The following is a 15,789-nucleotide window of genomic DNA, read 5'->3' on the forward strand; positions in this document are numbered from 1 at the left end:
CAAAATATCTATCCATAACTGTGTACGGAGCATTTGGGATTCATTTTTCGTGTGTGTTACCTCATATTAAAATTGATCAGGGATTTCAATTATCTATTTTGAATGCATACGTATGTTTTATATAAATTGCTGAAAATTTTTATTTTGTTTTCGAGAGATTAATAAAAATTCAATAGATTTTTTTTGAAAGATTTATAATAGCTTCTTAATGAATCAGATCCAAACAAGTAGAAGAATAGGGTAAATTAACTTTTAGTGGATCCCTTTATTTTATCAATCTTATGATGCAGACTGGCTGGACAAGATGTTTCCCGATGGAAGTTTTTTGAAAATCACTCGAGTTTTCTCATAAAATAATTCAATCTGGTGGGTGGGCCACCATAAGGAGGGGGTCCACTATATGTTAATTTACCCCACTAGAACAACACGGAGAATGGTGAAAAGTGCATGTCTGATAGAGTTTAAAATAAACGACAAGTTTTATGTGAACATCGCAGCAACCTGAAATCTAAGTATTATAATAAGGTCAAAGTTAATATAACTTGTAACTTGAGAAAAGTTTGATAATTCACAACATCTGTCAAATCTCATTTATTTGCTTCGTACCAAACATCTCAATTGTTTGCGGTTTCCCTGTCATTTAACTCAGAACGCTTGCAGGAAAAACTATTCACTTTCACATTGGAGAGAGATAGCATGATTGCATTCTTTTGATGCAAACACTGCCGGCAACTGTCAGAATTGGTATTGGGCGATCTCTCGTTGAGTGAGAATGGGCGATTTCTTCTCCCATCTTTCCGATTATCGACATTGAGGAAACACCTAGGCTTGTAATTTTGAAAATTAAATTCTTATAATGCACGAAATTTGAATTACCCGTACCCGACCCGTACCCGACCAATTGAGAATTTTTCAAACCCGTACCCGACCCGAACCCGAAGCCTTATATTTTAAATTACCCGTACCCGACCCGAACCCGTAAAATATTTTTTGGCGTTACCCGAAACCCGACCCGAGCCCGTCGGATACGGGTTTCGGGTAAAAATACCCGTACCCGACCATCTCTATTCTACACCCCTCCATCTTCTGGAAGGGAGGGCTTTCATACAAATGAAGCACAAATTTCTACATAACTCAAGAACTAATGAAGCACATGTAACCAAATTTGGAAAGAAGGATTTTAGGGTACAAAATACGTTTCAATGATGGTGGAGGTGATCCCACACAAATGAAACACATATTTTAACTGTTTATTTTTTCGGAATACAGCTTGAAATGATAGGGATAAGGCCCAACCTTTGCATAATTTTGTTTTCTGGAAAACAGACCAATTTCTGACCTCTGAGTACCATTCCGGAAATACCCAATTCGCCCATTGAGTATTTCCGAAGTGGTACTCAGAGGTCAAAAATTGATTTCATACGCCATTTTGGAATCCAAGATGACGACATCTGCTCTCAAAAAACAGCACAAAACAAACGAATACCACTGAATTCGGGTATTTCCATAATAGTAATGATGCGGTTTCTGGAAAACAGCCCAAAATTTCTGGATACCACCCAATATGGATATTTTCGTAAACGGTATGATGCATAGAATCCAACAATTAACCCCAGATGCCATTTCGAATCTTTTCAGGGCCACCATATTATTTTCAAAAGTTATTTTATTAGTGTTAGATAAAAGTTACTGACATATTGATACAAAATAGTCCAACCTTATAATTAGGTCAAGATTTCGAATACTTATTGAAACGTAGAAGTTTGTTTCGCACTAATGATTTGAGATCTCTCTTGAATGCAACAATGCGTTTTAGGTAACAAACAGTCTTATGTAGTTCTTTGTCAACCTTGCGGTCATGGCTTTGTACACAACTCTTTCTGATCATACGATTTATGCTTATAAACAATAAAAATTCTTTGTTTTTGTAATGAAGAAACAACCAGAAAGGGTGAATCCCCCCTTTAAATAAATAATCCAATTGTCAGGGATATGTGATTATTTGAGCTATTTGATTTCGTTCCGTCTTTTGAGTTTGAACGTATCCGATATCCGATTCGTCATGCATTTACAGACTATAAATAAACTGCATGGCCAATCTTTGTGTAATCAATTTGAATATTTAAAATTAATTAAATGAATGAAAAAAGGCGGGAGTTTGCCGGGTCCGCTAGTGCTTTTTAAAAATATATGCAATGAGCCGAAAATATAGCGATCCGGAAAAATTTAGTTACTCAAAAATTTTGCTGAATTTTTTCTTCATTTTTTAGTGTGAAAACTAAAACTGATATTGTTTTTCATTTTCATTTTCATTTTCATTTTCGGGTACAGAATGGGGCCGCAGGGCCAAGTCTCCAGTGCCTAAACACTTTCCATGCTGTACCAGTGGAGAGATTAGATTTGGCAGCGCAGCATAGTAACCAGAGAGGTCAAATAAATTCTGCGTTGGAATGTCGTATAGTAAGACAAGGTTGAATATAGTGGATAGTCGAAGGGAACAGTGATAGTAGTTGCAGAAAGGTGCATGAAAAGAAAAAAAAAAACAGTTGTAACTGTGGTTGATGTTAATAAATTTCGTCCATTTGTAACATATGTATGTAATATTTGTCACGTATGCCGGTCTGCGTCCAGGGCTTCTCAAGGCAACCCCTCCCAACCGCACAAATATTTGAATAATTTTATTCATAAAAACTCTTGTCAGATGAAAAATTTGATAAATAATAAAAACAATAGTAATAGTATAGTCTTATGTTTGTTACCTTTAATCATCCTTTCATTGATCTTTGTTTGATTGTATTCCTCAGGATAATTGCTTGATTCTTCGTTTGCTCTCACTCTTGATTTTTCTCGCATTTTTTTTAAGAAGGAAATTGGATCAATAATTTGATTTTAACAATAAAAATTAATGTAAATAAGTCTGAATTTCGTAATTTCGCGCATATATCTAACTACTGGTTGAGCGTTGGCTTTGAGAAAGTTGATAACGCAATCTTTTGATTACTATACCAAATTCCTTTACTGTGCCCTCTCGGCACCTCAGTAGAAAGCATGTCTTAGTTATCACAATAGTCAATTAAAACTGCTTAATCCATAAGAGACGAGATCAATCAATCTGATCTTTTATCAAATTGTTAAATAATTCAAACATTCCACCCAATCATTATCATTAACATTCAACTTCGTCTTATTACGGCCGTTGCAATGAAAGATTTCAATGAGCTTTATAGACATTTAAAATTATTTTACAATGGTCATGCTGTATGCAGTATTAGGTTAAGTTTTATTGCTTCTTTATTTTGATTACAACCGAAAAGCCCATCAAAGTCTTTTCAATGAACGTTTGAGGTGTTTTGCAACTAGCATCTGGCCTTATTAGACTGGATCTATCTTGTATAATACATAACCGAAAAGAGTATTTTAGTTCACGAATTCAAACCAGATATTACTAATTGCAAAACCGTCAAGCCCCTCAACCTAGGAGAGGGGAAAACTAAAACTGATATTGTTATAACATAAATTTTGGTGAAAAATTCATGGTTGAGAAGTATCAGAAAAATATTTTTCTTGAAGATAAAGTTTTGTAGATTTCTCAATTTCAACTTTTCCCAAGAATAAGCATGTTCCGTTGATTTGATGAGTTTTGAAAAGTTATTTTAAATCATAAAGCTTATTAAGTATTTCATCACGATCAGACTTAGACTATTTTCATGGTTCATAGATTTTCATGTCACATTTTCACCATTAATATCACATGAAATCATAAACAAATTACGTTTATCGAAACAAACTCTCTGTTTTATTTACAGACACAATAATTTATATTAAATCCAATGTGTATTTATTCAAATATATCATTTTATCTGATCATAAAATTTGTGTCATGATCGGAATAGGGTGAATCATGATCGCAAAAAAATTATATTCGCACCAGCCACGAGACATGAAATTTAGAAATTATAGTAGCATTTTACCATAAAAGAAGCTGTATTTTTCGAATATTTGATTCCATTATCACTGCTTGAAAACAAGGGGGTGCTCGAAAATGAATCATTTTTACTGATGGTATTACTTAAAAAATCTTCAGCAAACTTCCTGAACATAATCACATTTGACACATTCTCTGCGAAGCTACACCAACAAACCAATTTTTGTAATGCATATTTCAGCAATGCGAATAATTTTCCTAGATTCTATAGTGTTTGAACCTTCCAAAAACGTAAATGTCAAATTTATAGTGTTTAAGAAACTGTATTAAAACTAATTGCAAAGTTCAAGTAAAATAAACAAAAAACAAGTGTTTTTGGTTACATATTTTTGAAATGGTTACAAATGATCAGGAGTATGTATTTGTAATACATTTTTCATATTATGTGACTGTGAAATAAGTGCTTTACTCGATGCCTAAAGGGTTTTGAAGTGAAATTTCAAATATGTTGATCTTAGGCCAATATGACAACAGGGGTAATTTAGCGTTGTAACGTCACGAAAAAAGTACAGTTTTTCACTTCATGGGAACTCCTTACATTTAATCAAAGTAATATTTTGTTTTTTCTTTATACTCAAAAATACCTTTAATTTGATACTAAAAGATCACATTTAGGTTGAATACAATCAAAAATCAAAAATCAAGGAAATATTACGGGAGCGAAAAAAGCAAACAAGCGGCATTTTTGTGTTATTATTATTTTTTTGAAAGGTTTCTTGTATTTATTGGAATTAAAGACACATTTGTAAACTTAAGGACACATTTGTAAACTTTAATAAAAATGCTGAATAAACTGCTAACGTACTCTAACATTGTGAAAAAACTACAATAAAAATAAATTTAATATGTTTTACACATAATGTCATATAAGACACTTTTTAGAAAATTTATGATGCATATGTCACTTATGAAAAGAATTGATTTGATCATAACTCACATTCCTTCACTGAAAATCTCCAAGTTTAAGTTTGGTGTTTCATTACCAAACATTTAACGACAAAGTAAATTTGTTGCGTAGTTTATGAATAACCCCACAAACCAAGTGCATAAAGTAGAAGTAGAAGTATATAAAATCAGATATTGAACTATCTCATATGAAAATGTCTAAGAAACATGTGATAAATAATGGATATCGACTGATTCATATTTTCGTGACGTTACAACGGAGTGAGAATACCCCTTGCCGAAAAATGAGCGTTGTAACGTCACGAAATATAAAAGCTTCTCAAATATAGATGTTACCAGTTATAGGCACTCTGAATATGGCAAAATGTTCGATTATCAAATCGTGGAAGAAGAAATTGTTATAAAATTCCAAACAGAGCAGAGTTTTTGACTTTTGTAAGAAAAGTCCCGACACCTCAATTTCTCGCGCGTTGTAACGTCACGCTACATTTTCACTCCCTAGGGTAATATAAACAAAGTAAACAAATATCTTATACATCATTCTTATAGGAAATTTTGTCTACTTTCCGAATCTGTAATAATATCAAAGAGTTTCATGAAAAAAATACAAGCTAGAATTAAAATGATGCCAACAGAATAGTCAAAACGTTGTAACATCACGGTAGAATGTGTCATTTGATGATACCGGTAAATATTCGGAATGACTTTTCGTTAAACAGTAGCGCAATATGGCATATGAAAAATTGTTCCGATCATGATATAACACCCTAGTGATTGATTTTTCAATTGCCGTACACATTTTTGAAACAAGTATTTTCAGTTCTCTAAAATTCATTTCTAAACAGTTTTATATCCAACTATAGGTTTTTAAACTACAATGCATTAAATAAAGTTTGTTGAATTTGTATTATTTAAAGATTTTATGAAAAAATTGTATTTAAACGTTCATGGTACATTTTTCTCTTCAATAAATGTGAGAATTAAAAAAGATTGATTATTGAACTACTCAAATTGCATTTTCATATATTTTAATAGAAAGTTACTGAGTTTAATGCTTCAGTGTACCAATTTTTTGAAAAATGTTCCCCACTAGCTGTAACTTTGTTGAGGACAGCATTCCTAATGGATATGTGTTTTGTGGTCAACAATAACGTAGTTTTTTTTTCAAAAACAACCTTGATGAAAAACCATTAAATAAGGAAACGGGGTGATAACCTATCTCCCAGCAAAGTTTCGTTCCAAAATAAGTAGGTGAAGACAAAACTATCGTTTTTGTTGCGTGTTAATGTTGAAATGTTTCGAATACAAGATAAACATGTAAAAAAATCATCGTAAAATGTCAAAAATCCAAAATAAAATTGGGACATGTGAGTTATGCGAAAAAATGTATTGTTTTAAAAACACTCAGAGTAATTTTTACAAAACATAGATGTTTATTTTCCAAATATTTCTTACTTTAAGTAGACCATAATTCTAACAGTACTGAACTCATTTGTGACGTTAGTTCTACCATCGACACAAACGTAATAAATATTGACACTTCTTATAAAATAAGGTTTTTTTAAAACTAACACTCCCATTAAGCTGCAGCTCAAGATCAATAATAATCATCCAAATACTCATCACTTGCTGCAGTTCTATATCCACCATTATTTTCCGACTTGCCCACCTTTTGATGTTGTTTTCTTGCACGATGTCGTGCAGCTAGCATAATCAACTCATTAAAGGATGGGTCTTCGAAATTCCCGGGGCTGGAACGTGGCTTGAACTGGTCCATGAAATAGTCGACAACATCTTCACCCTCGTCGTAGGCGTAGTCCTGTGTCGCTTCCTCGGATTTCGGTGGCTTATCGGACGCAGCTGCCTGTAAATCATTAGCAGTATCTTCGGCGGCATCCACATTTGATGCATTTCCCGAAACTTCCTCTGTCGCATGTTCCGGGTAGTCATCGTCCGCATAGTAGTCGTCATCATCATCCGGCCGGCTGTCGTCACCGTTGTCTCCTAGGATGGTCTTCATAACCGCTGCTTCGTTAGCCTCAGCTTTAACTAGACGACGCTGCTCTTCCTCGCTCTTTGCTGAGATGACGGATATAATTGATCGCTTATTTCGTGGCAGCCGGACGGTAACTTTTGCGTTATTCAGCTTTATCGAATCCTTCTGTCTGTTTGATTCCTTGTACGATTTCTGGATGATAGCAGCTACCATCCGAAGAAGCCGTTGCGAGGGTTCGACTCCACTGTCGTCAGTTAATTTGATTGGGCGGAATTTCTGTGTTTTGAAAACCTTTTGAATTGAGTTTCCCTGAGTATCGCTGTCGAATTGGGCGCGAATTTCCTGTTTGCCTTGCCGAATTTCACGTGAGTTTAGCAGAATAGACAATACGGGGTTTCGTGGTTCCGATTTCTTGCGATGTGATTCATCTACCATCATATCCCAAATCGATCCGAAAATGTTACGCAACGCTAGTCGCTCTTCGCTGCTCAATAAACTCTGGCGTAGTTGCCTGATCGTTACCGGAATCAGCTGCAGTGTTTCCAGCTCATCAAAACCCGCTGACAGGTTATCTGAATTTACGAGAATTAAGAAAATATATCAGTTATTCCTGTCGTTAATGAAACTATTTTATTCTGATTTCTATCGGGACTACGAAGTAGCAAAAAAACCTACCGTTTATTGGTCTATTGTAGAATCCTTGATTACGCAATCGTTGTTGATAATTTGCAAGCGTGCGAAAATTTTCACTATTCCTATCTTCTGCACTGTGTTTTTTGTGAGTGTAGTATCCTGCGGTATAGCTCACTGATAAAAATAGCACAATCACTTTCAAATACATCTTGATTTTTCAATATTGGGTCCGATTCACTACGTCAAACTGTTTGCATATCCCACTCTACACAGACGTCGCTAGACCGAGTTGCAATTGATTTCTGACTAACCCAGTCACTGGTAAACATCCTTAAATAGCCAACACCAGCGCCACCAAAGCAGAGTCCTAGACAAAAACCAACACAACCACTTGTCGCGGTGTTCTGTTTCGTTCCTCTACTTTTCCCCTCTTTGTTGGATTTGAGTTGGATTCAGATTCAGGATAAGTTACTGCGCGAACAAGCCTCTGGAAATAAAATAATTGCTTTCGGAAAATCAAGTCCTTTTCTCAATGTTTAGATATTGAAATTTTTATCATAAAAAAAATAAAATTCATATTTTAATTTTTATACATTAAATAAAGATTGTTTTAATAATTTGATTGATTTTGGAACGTTATTTTTTTGCATCGAATTTTAATCCTTTTTATAACTGTAAATTTTTTATACTAAAAGGTAAAAGTCTAAAATTCTAAATATCTTATTTGTTTTGCAAGTTCAAAATATAAAATTAATAAATAGGAAATCAAAAATGAAAAATTGAAACGATGAATACGATTTGAAAAATGGATATTAAGATACCCAGTACCAACTAATCATAGCAAGGATTTAATCTTTGTCATCGAGTTCAAAATAGTGAAATAAATACCTTGGATAGAAAAGAGTCAAAACTGATCCCGCTTTGACTCCAAAAGCTTCAAAACCGAATCAGTCAGACGGCTTAGTATCGGCTTATCACATCTGTAACATTAGACAGTATTGGCATTAGCCATAAAGAGTTCACTTTATGAGTTTATACCCACATAAACAGCAGTTCGTTGGCCGGAACTGTGGCTACGGAAATAAGAATAAAAAAGAAGGCGCCGGTAGAATTTCATTCAATCGTTTGCTCGAGTGTCTTTTGCAGCACCGATCCATCATCTGTTTCGAAAGTTAACAGAACTTGTTTTTCTCTATTGGATCGTAACAGGCAGACAAGTTTTGCCAAGCCTGAAACCCTGCGGCGATCGTCGGGAAGGAAGTCGAAGGTATTATCCTTTGTTATTTTTCTCCTCTTGACGACAGTTTTATTTGCATCCGAAAAGTTCTGACACTGACTTCAACCAGAGGGGTCTGCAGCCGTAAGCGCCAGCACAAGGTGCAACTCCGGGAAACGCACCAAAGGATTTTCGTGTCTTGCTATCAGCGCAGATCGAGACAGTCCGCAGTTTGTTGTATCTCTGTCTAGTCATGATTTTTTTTTGGCTAAGGACGTGCTCCTGGCTACTGCTGACAAGTGGCTCGTGGTCGACTGAAAGGTTTGGAGACAATTTTTTTATGAGCCTGGTGTCTGTCTGGTAAAAAATGAGGTCGCCTTTTGTAGTAGAGTTGCGTATGAGTTTACAGAAACAATTGATCGTCCACTTCAACTTATTCATGAGTAGGTAAATATTTATATTGGTTCAATTACTCCCCGAAATATGATTTAAGTTTTACTCAAATAAAACCATATTATATCAAATCATAATCGTTTATTGCCTAGGACTGATACCTCTCAAAGGACGTTGTAATAGCCCAGCCAGGTCATACGGACTTAATGACCCACAACGGTCAGTGACGGCTGGTCAACATAAGCGATTGTCCTTTGTTTTGATTAGGGATCATATACAGCTCACACCTAAGGTTTGTTAAACACAAAGCCACTGCATTAGGGGTTAATTTCGTTGTCGCAGATAATGATCAGTTACTTCTCACCTAAGTCCGACTAATCCTGGTGTCCGCCAAGAAAATATTACATAAGAATAAAGAAACTGAAGCGACTTCGCCTACCCAACTACGGTGATACTAATTATGCAACTTAGTCGTGTGACGGTATGTTAATCGATGCGGTTAGTCAAACGTAACAACTCCTTAATTATACCATAAGTTTGGATTGCAGCCTTCTATCTCGTTTTCGTTTAATTCAATTTTCCGAATCTTAAAACATACTCTCACCAAACTCGAGTCATCGACAAGTTTCTTTTTTTTTAACCAGACAAAACGTTACGCTTGAAAAAACTGTCTCCTCAGCTTTTAGCAGGCTGTTGGAGCGTGTGTAAACAGATACGGCAGGAGCCTCGGCCATGCTCACCGGGACCGACGCACTCTGGCGTGGCTGACTAGACATTGGCCACTTAACAAGAGTCTCAGATCTGAACCTTCACAGCGGTTTTTCTGGTGCCTCGATCGGTCTCCAGCGAAGAGCCAACAGGACACCGATTGGGCAATAGAAATGTGAATAAACTGTTGTCCCAATAAAACTACTTCCTTGAACGGAGAGAGGAATCAATATCACTTGCTATGTTGTTGATTTTTCTCTTTTCTGTCTGCTGCTTTTTCGATCGTTGTTTGACTTTCCCAAGGTAAACAATTTAACGCTAACCGACGGGAAGTCAGTTAGACGTCTGACTCAAGGAGTTTGATAAGATTCAAATTTATCGTTCAGCGGATTTCAAAAACAAAACAGAGGAATAAATTGCTACGTAAATGTCATAATACGTAGTGCCCGGGTCTGATAAATTATGGTTTATCGGCACGAACCAGCTCCGTACTCCAAAATCTCGCCAGCTCGAACCATGACCACCTGACAGACTTCTGTCGCCTGGTTCAAGCACCAGTAGTAGGGCAACAAACGACGACTGGCAGGCTGACAACCCATTACAAAGCAAATCGAGGGCCGTACCCTGTTCAAGTGGACAATAAAGCGATTATTTTTTAAGTTCCCTGATGTTCTGTCTTGCGCTGCGCCATGGGTAATCGAAGTGGCTGTAAAAGGAAAATTAGAACTAACCGGTAAAAAAGTAGACGACAATTTTCGTACCATGATATTTCCTTTGACGCCAGAGATGATCGTGCGGTAAAACGGGTAGCAAAAAAATCGTTCATTTGTTGAATGGGGTTTTCCGAAATGGGTTCTTTCATGAATAAAAAACTAGCTCAGGGCGTATTGAGGTAGGCGGTTTTAAATCTATAGATATACGTCTAATATATATCTATGTAGCAGAATATCATTTTCCGCTCATCATCATCATAGAGCTAGAAAGAACTAAAAAACCCTTGCTCTTTGATGACTGAACGCTCGAAAAAATTGCTTTTGAAGCAGAGCCGGATTTAAGGGGGGGCGAGCCCCCACATTTTTTGGGGCCCCCACAAATCGAGAAAATGTTTTTTTCTCTATCAAAAATGAGATTCAATCAAAATTTGATTTACAGTCAGAAAATTCAAACAGACCATTTCGATCTGAAACTTTCCTTCAGTGTTATTTTCTCGCGAGCGCCAATATCACAATTATATTCGTTAGAGTTTACCTTGGATTCTATTGGAATATAAATATGATACCTATAAGTCAGCTGGCATTGAGTTGTCGAGGAATGAGAAATACGAGGTGGTTTGTGAACGAGTACCAAACGTTCGGCTTAACCTCGTTGCTGTTAAGAAAATAACCGCATCGACACAGATTTCTGCAGAAGAGAAACTCAAGAATGAAGGCATTCTACCAGCGATTGATAAACTGATCGATGCTATCGAGGAACGAAAAGCGCCCGACCGATTTGGTTTTTTGTCCGACATCAACACTAAACCTTCTGAACTGGAGCTTGCTGCTGAAAAACTTGTGGATGATCTGGAAAATGGGTTGGGAAACGAGTTAGGGGAACTGCTCCATTATTCATCTCAGCCCATATATTCATCTCATACAACATGAAAACACAATTGAAAACAGGAAAAAACGCATACTTTCTTCTTTAACCAATCTTCCAGTCCATGGAATGGATTCTTTTTAGTTCACTTTAGAATCCTCATAAAGTATAATCCTCAAAAACTCACCTAAAAGCACTAAATTTGATATTATAGTCGGGCATCTGCACTCGAAAACTCATTTAATTCAATCACCTACCTCAGAGAACAGAATCCGCGCATCGTTCTATACGGCTAGAACGGGACTCGTTCAGCAGCCAACCAAAGTTTTTTTCATCACTAGCGGACCACTTTTTATTTTAATCACTAAATAAAATCGCTCACTACACTAAGAACACTTTAATCTTTGAAATGTTCACCAAAAATTTCCTAAAACAATCTTGAAATAGCAGAAATAATTAGATGAATTTCTACAATTCCTAAATTTCAACTGTATGTATTTACATCTGTTTTCACTGCGTTGAAGAAAATCAAAAGTTGCCAAATCAGCTTCTGTTGATACGTACAAAACATACTGAAAATGTTGAATTATTCCGACATAATTGACATAAAACTACAGCACTGTAATGGTTACCTAGGTTACCAGTTTTGCACGTAAACAACTGCAGCGGATATCTAAGTAACCTACTACGACGGTTTGCGGCTACGTTCATTCATGAAAGTGTGGTTCATTCATGATTAACAGTGTGATGAATATGGGGGCGTCGTGAGATGAACAAATTGTGCAGTGATTCAAGTTTTGAGATGAATATGGAAGCGTTGTGAAAAATGGTTTGTTTTACAAAATTCAGGATGAATCTAGCTAATTTTACTAACACGTTTCACATCTGGCCCATGTGTTGATGTATACAGATTGGAATTTGTTGTGATAAAAACACCTTTGCATAATTTTAAATTACACGAGTACGAGTGCCAATTTTTAGTGTGTTGAAACTATCAATCCGTTTCGACATTTCAAAAATGAAGAACGATTTTAAAGAATGAAGGCAGTAAAAAATAGTCGTCGGTCATTTTTATCAGACGATTATTTAGAATCATTGCGGATTTCGGTATCAGATTTTGATATCAATATGGCACATGTTCTGGCAAAAAATCAATAGTTCTAAGTTTCTCATCAACTCTTCAAACTCATGTTATTTTAAGACCTGACAACAATAAATATAAATCCTGTTTTACCAAAGAAAAAATTTCAAAAAGTCATTGTTTGTTTTCCTTATTTGTTATAGCTGTGCCTTGTAAGCTTACTTTTATTGTGGTAAGCTTAAACTAATATCACCCTTGGTTATTATATTTTAAACGGGCTGCTTCTATATCAAAATCAAAGCTAACCAGCATGTATTTACATATATTACACAAAATCTTAAAATCAGCTGCAATTTGAAAGTTTGCCAAATTTTGGCCCGATTGCTGTTGTGAATCGTGAAATTTGGCACGCGCGTCATAAAGGTTGGACAGGCCTAATGTAGACGTTAAAAAATTTGTTTATTAATACTTTTCCAAATAATTTTTAATTTCCACCATTGTCGCAAATAACAATTTTGCGTGTTTAGTAACTAGATTATCCATACAAAGTTTTTTCTCAATACCAAAACTTAACACTGAAAATCAAAAATTACGTTGAAAAAATCCTATATTACTGTCTTTTTCAAATCTTACTATTAGATTAATAATAATCTTAAAAATTTGCAAAAAAATTATATGAAAAAAATATGCTTCATCATTATGGAAATATTATTGCATACACAGTACCAAAAAATTAAATTTACAACTAATAGCGAATTTCTTTATTCCACCAGCTCACCTCGTTTTGACCTGAAAGCGCACTAACTGCTGTCAAAACCTTTCTTTATTCGCTCGATTTTGACCCAGTTTTGACCTGCCGTGCTGCCCGAAGCGCACTGTAAAATTTGTCAGCTTCAACCCACCAACGCACGTGCTAAGTTCGTAAACAATTATCTAGCATCTCTTTCTTACTTGCGTCTCAAATGGCGATGACGTTTCATTATTCCTCGGCAGTTTTGCCCGCACACAGTGGAATAAAGAAATTCGCTATAAAACAAATGAAAGCACATAACGGTTTCAAGCACATAATGTGAAAAATATATACAATTTCATACCGTTAATAATGCACAATACAGAATCGTTTGAAACCATGTAAATTTGTACGTTAAGTAATTTAAACATAATGCTTTGAATATAAAAATGCATGCAAATTAACAATATATTCATTTACATTGCATGTGAATATAATGCCACACGGAATATTATATGGTTTCCAATGCTCCATTCATGTGCATATAAAAAAATGAATTTTTTTTTACTGTGTAGGTGCAGGTGTAGATAAAATTAGCGACCTAATTTTTCAATTTTTTCCGTTCAGATAAACTGAAAAATTATAGGGGAAAAAATCTTAGAATTACTGTACGATTTTGTACTATAATTAACAAATCGTTCATATTAGGTAAATGTTATGTAACACTCGTAGCAATAGCTTTGGTGGACGATGCGGAAAATAGTACCAGATTAAGCAGGATCGAAAGTTCCACTCGGAGAAGGATCAATAAAATCACCAAATTCGCCTTATTTTGCGAAGACACTTCGAGTAATTTTATGTTGAGAAAATGCATGCTTAATTTATTTTTGTTTTCAATTTAGGTTACTATACTACGTTTGATTAAAAATGTACAGAATTTTAGCGATCCGTTTTGCTATCGAGATGGAATATGACTGTGTTTTATTAATTTAGCAGAATACATTTATGGCTCCAACAGCAATGGAGCGATAACGTAGAAGTTGAAAAACAATGTCCAAAAATCAATGTTCGGTACATTTTTTCGAGAATTTTTTACAAGTTATGGCAGCTTTTCCGTGTCAATAAAGAATACGGAATACAGTTTCAAATGACATTTTCTTATTTTTTCAGATCTACATTACAACCCAAAAGCACGTGGTTTTTGCCTTTTTTTCGTTACTAATACAGACAAGTTTCTTCTTCTTCCTCACCTATGTATACCTCATTGAATCATGCTACCCATAACCATCGACACCTATGTCGGTGTTGGGATTCGAACCCTGGCCACCAGCGCGGTTTACGGAGACAGGCGGGGGGCCTACTTAGCTGAGATATTGGGCGCGCAACTCACTTCTCACTATTTGTCAATAGATGGAACCAGCAGTGCTGGTCGATTTAGACATATTAAAAACGTGATATATCAAGCTGAAACATGTGGTAAACATACTCATCGTACCAACTACGCTTATAACGCACCATGGAATATGTGCTGCCGAGTTTTCAACGAAGTTTGTGACGTCTTTGATTAAAACATCAGTAAAAGTAATTATAGACAAAGAATTCAACGCCTAGACTAAGTAAATATCTGTACAACTTTATGTTGAAGATTGACCAATAAATTAAATTAAATTAAATTAAATTATGGCGTCATATGCTGTCCGATCTTGTGCCGAATAATCATCATTTGCTGGAAAGTGTTATTGTTCTCATTTGATTCAAAGTGAATGACGACTGAAGCGCATCGGACGCAAAAGAAAAGTTTAAGGAAATTCTAAAGCTTTGTCCTTTTAACATTTGGTCACACAAAATGGGACATATGTTCGTAAAAAACACGTTAATAAAATCTTGAGATATCATTTTGCAGCAAATTTATTGACCGTTAAACTGTCGTGGTACGCATAAGCGTCACATGTTACAAAAAAGCAAAATGAGAAAAACGTATTTGAAGTTTCAAAAAATGTTTCTGCTATTGACGCGCAATTTCGCTCTTTTGATTGACTTTTCCGCAATAAACTATCAAAGTATACTCATATCGTATGGGCCTTACTCAGACATCACCAACAATAACTGTTTTTGCTACTTTTTTTCAATAAAAAACCGAATGTGACACTTATGCCGCGAATATCTATGACCAGGCGAAAAATGAACGCATATTCGTCACACTGTGAACTGAGAGCTTGTTGTTGTTGCTTAGTTTGACATTTCGCGTGGGAAATTTATATATCTTCTGAGTGGTTTTTCGGCTTTGGTACCTATAATGGATTATTTAAAGCAATACGAATTGTCCAGTGATAGTGAATCGGATGAGGAGTTCCGCGGGTTCGACTCTACAAATGCCACAGGTGAGCGATTTGCGTCTGCGCAGCCGGTGAATGATTTTGTACGAGTACCGGTCCCAGAGGCCGATCAATCGCTTCTTAGTGGCTGCGGTGTCGATTTAGAGCCCGGGACTAGTAGTACGGACAGCTCAAGCAGTTTTTTCAAGATTCGGCCACAGCGAAAATTTGGAAAGAAAAACAAAAAA

The 15,789-nt window shown here is 35.7% G+C and overlaps 1 protein-coding gene across 1 annotated transcript; it reads right to left on the reverse strand.

Moving 5' to 3' along the window:
- Window positions 1–6,470: 6,470 nt before the first annotated feature.
- Window positions 6,471–7,805, reverse strand: LOC129724664 (uncharacterized). Its single transcript, XM_055679745.1, has 2 exons — window positions 7,563–7,805; window positions 6,471–7,459 (listed from the first exon to the last, which is right to left on the reverse strand). Exons 1-2 carry the CDS (start codon window positions 7,726–7,728, stop codon window positions 6,489–6,491), a joined length of 1,137 nt encoding a protein of 378 aa, XP_055535720.1. The 5' UTR covers window positions 7,729–7,805; the 3' UTR covers window positions 6,471–6,488.
- Window positions 7,806–15,789: the final 7,984 nt, after the last annotated feature.

Source organism: Wyeomyia smithii, chromosome 2 (assembly GCF_029784165.1).
Source record: "Wyeomyia smithii strain HCP4-BCI-WySm-NY-G18 chromosome 2, ASM2978416v1, whole genome shotgun sequence".
Lineage (NCBI taxonomy): Eukaryota > Metazoa > Arthropoda > Insecta > Diptera > Culicidae > Wyeomyia > Wyeomyia smithii.

Excerpts from the sequence above, each read along its gene's own strand:
- LOC129724664 (XM_055679745.1), bottom strand. The coding sequence starts at position 7,728 with ATGTATTTGAAAGTGATTGTGCTATTTTTATCAGTGAGCTATACCGCA. Across the intron at positions 7,460-7,562 it reads CTACAATAGACCAATAAACG|ATAACCTGTCAGCGGGTTTT; the intron begins GTAGGTTTTTTT and ends TCGTAAATTCAG.